This window comes from Lutjanus erythropterus, chromosome 3 (genome assembly GCF_056507025.1).
Source record: "Lutjanus erythropterus isolate fLutEry1 chromosome 3, fLutEry1.hap2, whole genome shotgun sequence".
NCBI classification, from domain to species: domain Eukaryota; kingdom Metazoa; phylum Chordata; class Actinopteri; order Lutjaniformes; family Lutjanidae; genus Lutjanus; species Lutjanus erythropterus.
This window is the reverse complement of record NC_139319.1, coordinates 3,869,985-3,880,905: the sequence shown is the minus strand read 5'-3', so window position 1 is coordinate 3,880,905 and position 10,921 is coordinate 3,869,985. Positions and strand designations below refer to the sequence as shown.

The 10,921-nt window shown below is 40.0% G+C and overlaps 1 protein-coding gene across 1 annotated transcript in view; it reads right to left on the bottom strand.

The window, feature by feature from the left end:
* The window catches only part of slit1b (slit homolog 1b (Drosophila)), a 97,205-nt gene that overhangs the window by 36,672 nt on the left and 49,612 nt on the right, over positions 1–10,921 (bottom strand). The window contains exons 6-13 of the mRNA XM_084714730.1: positions 10,360–10,431; positions 9,206–9,277; positions 8,920–9,083; positions 8,677–8,824; positions 7,422–7,493; positions 2,814–2,885; positions 2,264–2,335; positions 1–86 (exon numbers count right to left, since the gene is read on the bottom strand). The exon at positions 1–86 is cut by the window's left edge and continues 58 nt beyond it. Of these exons, the coding sequence (XP_084570856.1) occupies positions 1–86; positions 2,264–2,335; positions 2,814–2,885; positions 7,422–7,493; positions 8,677–8,824; positions 8,920–9,083; positions 9,206–9,277; positions 10,360–10,431 (758 nt within the window). The remainder of the gene's footprint in view (positions 87–2,263; positions 2,336–2,813; positions 2,886–7,421; positions 7,494–8,676; positions 8,825–8,919; positions 9,084–9,205; positions 9,278–10,359; positions 10,432–10,921) is intronic.

The window sequence follows — 10,921 nt, the reverse complement described above, 5'->3', positions numbered from 1 at the left end:
TGTCATAAAGAGACAGCAGAGCCAAGTTCTCCAGATCTTTAAACACCGAGGCTCTGATGCAGTGGATCTTATTGGCATTCAGCAACCTGATGAACACAAAACAACATCTTTGCATTTGTCACCTGTACGTTCATTGGCTTCTTTTCCAGGTGTTTCATCACCATCTTGTATCTACTAAAGGTGAAACTGTGTGCTGAGGGTTACACCACCAAACAGTGTCTTCGTTTTTATATTTTCACCATGAAACAGCCAGTTGGAAAAATGATTTTTAACTCTCTGCCAGAGGAGTGCCTTGGACCTTTCTTCTTTTTTAATCAGCATATTGAACTTGATAACATCTCATTAGCGGGGCTGGGTATTGGATTTCAAGGCACTCAGAGCCAAATTTCGATAAGTTGTATCTCTCATCAGCGTCAGTGAGCCAATAAGCATTCAGCGTGCTTGTTCCAAAATCTAATAATGCGGGTGATTAGTTGTCTAACGTTGCATGTTGTAGAGACATGCAGGAGAAACACTACGTTATGCCCATTGATGGCGGTCATGCATGTGTGTTGTTGTATTTTTAGAGGCAGATATATGTGGGTTTTTCTTAATGCAGTCAACCTGATAAAACATCCTTTCTGATTGCCAGTAGGTGAAACTTCCTTTCTTTTTTATCTCTGATGTGTCAGAGCTGAGACTCAACTCACATCTGTGCAGGAAAGCAGAGAGAAAAATGTGTTTAAAACTGTCTGTGTGTTCAATTCTCTGTACTTTTGTAGCTTCTAACTGAATCTCTGTGTGTGGAAGTTTAGTTTCTCTCCAGCGTCGCTGTTTGTACTGTCAGATGTCTACTTTTTTTTTATGTTCCAGGTTCGCTTTCAGCCGGACCTGAGTCATTGCTTTGTTACTGTCCATGAAAACTCAATATTTATGGATTTTGCTGCTTCATAATGACAGCTTTTAGACAACAAAATAACAGGGGACTTTTATTGTGGAGACGTTTGACATAAGGTGAGCGCATCATCAGTAAATGCACACTTTTAAGCACGTACAAGCTCCGATGTGCTGAGCGGAGAGTCAAACTGAGCGAAGCCAAGCAGCACATGTGGATGTAAAAGGGACAAAAGAGTCAAAGAAGTTTCCAACAGAGGTGACAAGCCTTCACTGCATCAGGTGGCAAAATTAGTGTTTCACCCCAGGTGTCATGTTTCCCTCTTTGCTGATCAGGGCTGGAGTCCATAAAAACTTCTAACTACTGCAGAGTCATTTGTGGAGCTGCAACGATTAACTGATGTCAATTAAAATGATTTCAGCTTCTTAAATGTGGTAGTTTATGACAGGAAATTGAATATCTTTGGGTGGTGGACAAAACAAGACATTTGAGGATGTCATCTTTATCTAATTGATGAATTGAGAAAATAATCGACATATTAATCAATAATGAATATAATCATTAGTTGCAGCCCTAGTCACTTGACCCAGGATTGAATGCTGATTGTACCCTTTCCCGCTGAAGACAAAAGCCAGATGTTAGTGGGTTTTTTGTCTGGAGTAAAAGAGGTTTAAGAAGAGGTCAGGAGTGTGTCTCTATTTTATCAGGCTCGATGCCAACAGCGCGCAATGAAATACATGCAAAAATGACACTGTAGCCAAGACAGGCAAAACGACAAATTTAATGAAACACTTGAACATGCATGGAATAAATTTAAGACTGGAAAGCTGCTCCGTGTTTGTCTGCATGAAGAAAGGACCTCAGTCGTTTTCCTGTCAGCATTCAAGAGCGCCTAACGTTACAGAGCCTCCTTCAAAACCTCCACTGCCAGATTCCCCCTCATCTAAGGATACTGAAGACGGGATATTAGCAGGTAAAGTTTAGCAAACATAATCTTGTCTTAACTTAACTTAGTTCTTACGAGAATAAAAACCCAAAAACATAACATATATTTTGTGCTATGAAACTGTTTGGTGTGTCTAAAATTCCAAGGAGCTGAAAAATAAAACTAAAGATTTGTTCTGTAATGTGCAATGTAATTTCCTTTTTGTGAAAATGGATTTAATAAAATTGGCATCAAAAATTTCTGAACGACACCCAGACCTTCTCGTAAGCCCAGTTTTTGACTTGGCAAAAAATTGTGCAGAGACACGTAAGTTTCCAATCCAACAATCTGACAAATTATTTGCACGTTGGAACCATTTGACACCTGAAATTCCTTTTGTGTAAAACACATTCAGTTTAAATGACAGTTCAGACAAATATATGCATGTTGTGGTTTGGACTTACAGCAGCTCCAGAGAGGCCAGGCCATCGAACACTCCGCTGGGCAGCTCAGTGATCTTATTACCGTACAGAACCCTGCACAAACAGAAGAGATGTTCTTCCTTAGCAGAACCTGCATTCACACATAACACTTCAGTCTGTTATTAGTCAATATTATGTTTTATTATGACTTTGACAGAAAAGCTCTTCTTCTGTAAGATGGCACATATTTCCACGCAGAAACAGATTCACACACAGTCCACAAACAGAGGACATTAATGCCAGACTACAGACACAAAAAGTGTAAGCACACTGTACGGACACACACTCTCATACGCACACAGACCCGCAGGCCACCCGCTGTGATTGTTTGAGTCCTGATATTTCATAAGGAATCTCTGTTTACGGAGAGCAGGCGCCACTTTTAAATTATTCAGACCAACAGACGCACAAACACACGCATGCGGTGCAAACATATGGAGGTATAGACAGGCATAATACAGACATATGTAAACACATACTGGTAGAGGACACACACATACACACACGCTGAGACAATCTGTGTGTTACTCACAGGGAGTTGAGAGCTCGGAGGCCGTGGAAGGCATCAGGAGCGATCTCGGATATCTGGTTGTTGCTTAGATCTCTGGGAATGAAATGCACGCATGAAACCACACACAGACTTTAGTCACAACAACAGCTGGACACACGTTCTCTGAACTTTTAAAGAACCACTAAACGCTCCATCTTTGTTCTGATGTGAAGGTGAAGACTCATTTCAAGGGTCTTCAAAAGCTGCAGCCTACGCCGCTTTCCTCACGCTCTGCAGCCAATCACAACAGGAATCATGGTTTTATCCTTGATTACAATTTCAGCTTAAATAAACAAATTCAGTCAGTAGTTCCCTCTTCTTTCAATCAGCTTAGTGACATCTCTAAGATTATAGCATTACTCTTCAAAAAGTCTGGAAACCATTATTCATTAATACCTGTCTTGTCCACTACAGAATATCGTTCCTGCTTTGTTTAAAACTTTCCTGACTGTACTTGAACTTCTTTATTTAACCAGGTTGGTCCCACTGAAATAAAGGATCTATTTTTTCAAGGGTGACCTGGGGAAGATAGCAGCAACACAGTTTCAACAGTAAAAGTAATTAACAGACTAACACTTTCACACAGACAACCTGGACTCAAGAGTTCACACCAGAGCTTTCAAAAGACAAAGAGCAGAGATATTCATATACAACACGTCTCCATGATCAATAACAGGTAAAAAGTTAGATTCCCCACAGAAAAATTAAAGCAAGACTTGTTTCTGTAGCAAAATCCCAATAAGAGCTTCAGCTTTTTTATAAGATGTGCTCTTGAAGCATTAAGGCTCCAGTGGACCCTTTGCTGAGTATTGTTGAATTGTTGTGATTTTTTTTACTTTACAAATTCATATTTTACTAACTTGGCTTATGAATGTTTGCTTTCATCAGTGTTTGTCATTCTTTAATAATTTCTCAATTTAATTTTATTTACTTGACTGTTTTATAGCTTTATCTTAAACAAAAGTTTACCCCAAAATCAAAAATACATATTTTTCCTCCTACCTGCAGTGCTATTTATCCATCTAAATTAAAAAATCATTGCTCACCTCACATCCATTGCACTATAATCTACAAATCAAGTGAGAAATCTTTGGACTTGGACCTTTCATTTGGACATTTCAACAGCCACATAGGGACGATGCCCAAATCAGCCTGCTACCACTGTAAAAGCAAAGCTGACAAGACTTCTGTCTAAACAAGATACAGGAAAACTCAGCAGGCTGGACTACTGTAATGGCATCTTCAAAAGTCTGAGTAAAAAAAAATCGACTTCAGCTCATCCAGAACGAAGTGGAGCACATTAAACTAGTCCCTGAATCACTGCACTGGCTTTCTGTGCGTCAAAGGACAGATTTTACAATCCTATTACTAGTTTATAAAGCACTCTGGTCCAAATTCACCTCTGATTTATTAGGTTACGGCACACGTACTCGCTACATATAGATCCTTTAATGTCTTACTTTTAACGTATTTCTATCCCCTTGTAAAATACTTTGAATTGCCTTGAGTCTGAATAGTGCTATATTGATAAACTTGCCTTGCCCAGATAGTTTGGTGTGAGCTGCCATGTTTCGGAGATATCGGCTGTAGAGATGTCCGCCTTCTGTCCAATATAATGGAAGTAGACAGCACTCGGCTTGTGCTTTCTTGCTATTGAACTATACCCACCAACCATATTACCATGCAGAAGGAAGGGTGCATCTACTCACGGACAAGAGGTTCTTGCAGTGCGGGGTGTAAACGTGAATGGAGTTCTCCTTGCTTGACCTCTTTTTTTTTTTTTTTTTTTTTTTTTTTTGCTGCTTTGAGCACCACTGAAAAGAAGGCAGACATCTCTGTAGCAGGTATCTCCAAAACTCAGCGACTTATATCAAAATGATCTAGATTGATAAATGGCACTACAGGTAAGAAGAAAGATGTGTGTTTTTGATTTTGGGGTGAACTCTCCCTTTAAATGTTTGTGTGTTGTGGTAAAGGCCATTGTATTTTTGTATTTTGTCAAAAAATATTAGGATTGAAAGTTAGACAGAAAATGTTTAGTGAAGCATTTCTCTCTTTATATAACATTTCCATGTGCCGTTCTCTAGGGTCAAACATACATGAATGGTTTTATTTTTCGTTTTTCTAATCCTCAAATCAAATTGAATCAAATAAAAACCATTTATAAAGTGGAGAAACCCTCCCTTCATGGGATAACTGGACTGTAAGTGAGCCTGACACAAACATTTTATATGAAAGACAGACTCGAAGAGAGCGAGAGCTGCTCCGCTGGCCGACTGTAAGGTTTTACATCTCTGATTTGGTCTGGTTGGCCAAACCACAGCATGTCAGATTATAAAATCCTTGTTCTGCTGCCACATGTCAGTCGCTCAACTGTCATAATAAATTTTAAGACAAACCACTTAAACCAGCCTGGTAATGTAATCAACCCCCCTCTTAGGGCTTGGGACGGTCTCACAGTGATGATGTAAGAGGACGAGGGGGGGGAGACAAGGACGAGATCGAGAGGAAAAGAGAAAAAGAGAAAACCACAGAGAGACAAAGATGGAAGGAGAGAATAACTGAGGATGGAAATGGGCAAAGGAAAAGAGAAAGAAAGAAGTGGTGAGAGTGGACCGAACAAAAGCCACAAAGAAAAGTAAATAAGAAAGAAATAAAACTCAAACGGGGTACGATTCTACGAAGCTATAAACATTATTATTGTGGTCAAATGTGCATTTTCTAAAAAAACATTCAGCAGATCACAGAGGTATGCGCTTCATTCATCATGCGAGACCCTTAAAAGGCCTCTGACGGGGACTGTATCTGTTTGCCGCCTGACATAAATCAAGTGCTCCTCCACGCTGAAAATCCACTGGGGCTGTTTTGTTATGTCGAACAGGAAAACCACAGCTCGGTGATCAGTGGAGACAGAGGAAGAAGAGAGCGATCCAGCTGGCAGATCAGTTTAAACACGAAGATCGTCTCGGAGGCATTGCCCTCTGGAGGCAGACACACTGCGGTCTCATTGGTTGAGATGAAACTCAAGGGGTGGAGTCGTAAAAACCGCAGCTTCTCTGGCTAGATGCTGTTAGTTTAGCTGACTGTCAAACTACCTCCCGTGAAGACAAATGTATATTTAATCACCTGATGTCACAGTAACTATAATTATGCTGCAAATCATCAAAGCTGTAGGAAATATTACAGTGCTGATGTTTAAACGTCTTGAGTGAAAAACAGCCTTAAATAAATGTATCTTAATGTCAAAAATTCAAACCTAATTTGAGAGTATTCATGAGCATAAATCTGTATAATTATTTTTTTAGGAAGTGGCCTAGGTGGGCCTTAAACTATGGTATGTAAACTGAAGTTCACTAATGTCAATCAGAGCTGAAATGATTAAACCTTCTATGAAAATTGAATTTCTCACTTATTAAGAACGGATGGATTTGCATTCTAATCACAAAATGTGAAGCAGTTGGGACAAACGAATATAAAGGTCTTTTTATAACTATAACTATATATACTATATAACTATATAGCTTTTTATTTTTATAAATGAGTCCTATTTTTTACATGTTTTGGGGTCTAATGGATGCAAAAGGTTCTAGAGTTGGTGCAGCCAGCAGCATCGAAACAGGCTGCAGTGTCCTTGGTGGCGAGCTCGCCTGTCGAAGTACGTTCAGTTAAAGTGCTTTTGTTAGAAGTGTCTGACAGCATTATGGAAAGGATCCCATCGTCTCCTCAAAGCCACCACACAAAAACAGCAATTTTACTTCGCAGAACACACAGCTGCTGGTTTACCATTGGCTTGATCAGTTTGCTTGTTCGTGAATTAATGCTGAAAGGTACATGCAGGTTTCAGAGCAACACATGCTGCCATCCAAGGTGTCTTTATCGGAGACACCCAGGATTATTTCAGCGAGGCAATGCCGAGACGAATTCTGCATGTGTTGTAACACAGCGTGGTTTTATAGTAAAAGAGTTCAGGCACTGGACTGTCCTGCCTGCAGTCCTCGCCTCAGTCCAAAACGTCAACAATGTCCAGTGTCCTCAGTTCCCGAGTGTTATTAAAAGAAAAGATGATGTATGTGCAAACTTTTTTGGAACATGTTGCAGGCATCACATTCAGAATGATTTTATAATTACAAAAAAATAATAAAGTTAATCAGTTTGAATATTAGATATACTGTCTTTGTACTTTATCCAATTTAATATAGGTCGAAAAGTATCTGCAGATCATTGCATTCTCAGCTTTTTTGGAACTGGGATTGTAAAAATAAGGCGTATGTTTAAAATTACCCTTAAAGTCTACAGATACTCAACTGCAATTTTAAAAGTGTTTTGTCTTTGAATTTCTAAATTAAGGAAGGCTCAAATTTGCTTTCCCATCACACATTTTTTTCATCCTTCTTCCCAGTTCCTTCTCCCGAGGAATTCCCTGGCCAGATTGGATTTTTACCCTCCTGTATTTTCGGAGTCTCAACCAGGCTAAGGCTTCTCTCACTGCTGTCTTACGCTAAAAGGTCAACGATGGGGGAAAATAAGTGACGTTCATTCAAAATGTTCCTTGAACCTAAACTGATATTTATGAGCCTTCGGAGGACTCACATTCGACGGAGCTTCTTGTAGGAGGTGAAGGCGCCTGGAGGAACCGACTTGATGCCATTCTGCTCCAAACGACTGGAAAGACAGAGACAGACAGAGAGAGACGGAGAGACAGACATTAATAATTTGCCTCCTGTAGGTGGTTACATACCACAGCACAGCTGCCAGCTGGAATTCTGTATTTTCCATTCAAACCACTAAAACATTTGTCTACATTCAACATTAATGCAAAGCTCAGTTCTCCTGTCAACTATTATAGCATGACTGTCATTCAAGGTGACACTTAAGATGCTTAATATCTTATAGGACATGTAAAATATATATGATTGAATTTGGAAAAATGTGGGTGATGCTTGTCCTTTGTGATTTTTCATCCTAAATATTTAGATATCTCGTGTTTGTAGCTCTTCCCTACTGTTGAGTTAAAATCAGCATCCAGAGTCGGCAGATCTGCAATATTCTAAAGTATCTTGTACAGAATTCTTGGGACAATCAAATTAAAGGTACAGCAGTTTTCTGTTTTTTTTTACAAACAAACATTACTCAGAATATTAAAAAAAACACTGTGAATGGCAGAAATCAAAGCAGGCTTCAATATCGAGTATATTAAAGGGAAAAACAGGCACTTTTAATGTGGATGTCAGGTCAGTATTGATGGAAGGTGTCATCAGTGGGAGCAATTAATTCCTCAGTGCTGCATACATGTACCAGGATGCATTGCGGGTGACCCCTGTGACTCCCATACCCTTGTTATGGTGTTATCACCACCGTAGCCTGTAGCTGTACTTTGCTGGCCAAAACATAACGTTAGATGAGGAAAATGCAGAGACAATGAAATAATTCTTCCCTAAAACCAACTACATCACTGTAACATCACTGTGACATCACTGTGACATCACTGAATGCAGGAAGAAGAACAGATTGTGCAGCAGAAGAACTCTTCTTGGTCACTTTAGCTCACACTGAGGAATTTATTGCTTCAGTTGACTATATTTACAGTCAACACTGACTGGAAAACCACGTGAAACCTGACGAATTCCCCTTCAAGGCTAAAAAGAAAGAATGAAGAAATGTGAAGTAGCTTTACACTTATATACTGTATTAACGCTGTACTTTGCAGAGCTCTTATTCCAGTATATTAAAACTGGGAATGAGCAATCGTTCGAAACTCATACTGGGATAACAAGATGAAAATTCTATCCCACAACAATGAATTGTATTTTATTGTTTTTTATTTTATTTTTATTATGATACTCACATCTCAGTCATGGCCTCAGGCAGGTGGGCGGGGATTGCAGTGAGGCCCCGCCCCCGACAGTCCACGATGTTGTTGCTGCAGGAACACATGGGAGGACAGGAGCCGGACGCCAGGCTGCACGGCTGAACGAAGGCACTGCCGCCGTGGCCTGCAAAGAAACAAACAAACCAAACAGTTACGACTTCAACTCCATCATCACACACTTGCATCTGAGCGCGTTGTGTCGCCGGGCCGATGTCGCACCTGAGCAGGCGAAGTCGCTCTTGCGCAGCTCGGCGAGGTTGAGGCCCCTCAGGGAGGGAGGAGAGCTGCACTGAGTGTAGAGGCCTAAAGCCGCCCGCTGCCGCAGCCACGGAGACAACCAGGCCAGGTGACAGTCACAACGCAGAGAGTTAGAGTGCAGACGACTGGGAGTAGAGAGGAAATAAGGTGGAAAGAATGGAGAGAAGCAAAGAAAGATAAAAAAAAATAGTGCTTTAAGAATCTGACTGTGCCATTTTGGGTAATATAGTGAATTGATGTGACTCACAAGGTGCGGAGTTTCGGCATGTGGTTGAAACTCGAGACTGGAATACTGCTGATGTTGTTGTTGTTCAGTGTCCTGGGAGAGAGAAGGACAGAGAAACAGGCAGAAAGAAAGAAGAAGGAAACAATCACAATGGAAAGGGAGGAGGAGGCAGAGAGGAGTGGATGTTACAGAGGGAGCAAGGAGGTGAGGAGGAAACGATTACAGAGACAAAAGGAGAAAGAAACGGTGTGCGAGGAGAAGACGAGGTGAAGGACAGGTGAGACAGAGCGAGACACGGGAGAGAGGGGAGCAGAGAGTGAGGATGAGAGGAAGAAAAGAGAAAAAAGGGTTGGCAGCAATTCATAGTCTCAGACAGATACTCGGCTAATATAAGTGACTGCAATCTATTTTATCCATCCATCCAAAACACACAGTTGAGGACTGACTGTGCTGATGCCCACAGAGATGCCAAAGAAGCTCAGGCGGTATCTATTTTTTCATACCTTCATACCTTCCTGACATTTCACCAGGGTATAAAGTATAAATGACGGTATTTACATAAAGAAACAAGTTATTAAAAGCTGGTGAAAGAAGTCATTGTAGCTTCTATAGCTCAGAATGCTTCGTGTCTAACATGTAATTAGCCATCCTCGACAAGTCTTTCTGGGTTTAATCACTTTAAGGCCAATAGATTAATGAATACATAAGATATAAGCACCATTATTTCACAGATTCTTGCTAAAGGACCCAATGATCCTTGTCAATTAGCTGAACAGAGAAGTTTTGCAGATGTATCATGTGAATAATAGACTGCTTTCATAGTTGTCAGACATCATGTCAAAATAAAGTCATATGTGCAATATTTTCATCTATATGGAGTTCAATTAAATTCAGTTAATTAGCAAGGAGACATAGAGCAGAAATGACAAGCCAATTATTTCCTTTCTACCTTCAAATAAGTCTTCTGTTGGTTAAGTTCCATAGTGTAATAAATTAATTTAATTTTATATTTTCCATCAATTAAAAAAAACCCAGCAACGTCTATGTTTCAGAGAACTCTAGTGAAAATCATGCCTTTGGGATTTCTAAATACCACAATACATTGATACCAACTGAGCCTACTGCCAAACAATGTGCATCTGAAATACTTTAAAGCGATTCATCAGGATACTCACAGAACCTCCAGAGATCGCAGAGCTCTAAACGCCCCCTCCTCTATACAGCTGATATGGTTTTTATCCAGCTGACTGTTAATGGAAAGAACACAACACCAGAATGACGTACATATGAATAGTACAGTACAGTACAGTACAGTATGTCTACATTTTTACATGCACTGACGATTTAAATATATCTTGTTGGTTTTGTGTTTCACAGTAGGATCCAAAGGTCGCCTCCCACAGGAGGAAGATAATGCCATTGTTGACATGTTAATTGGTAACAATACAATAGAACTGCGGGAAATTCAGGACGGGATGCTGGCAGACAATATCGTTTTTTGGGAATGTGAATGTGGTCAGCAAAACAAGTCCCAGAGAAACATAAAATTAGGATGATGCAGTTAAATACTGTACCCTTCGAAAGAAAGGCTGAATGTCTGAAAGAACTGTATGTACAGATACAGAGAAAAGTAACAGATGAGAGCAGATAATGAAGTTAAAAGGTGTCATTTTTACACAGATTTCTGTGAAAAATCATTAGTTATGATATAATCATTGCGCCGTTATTTGCGTTCTG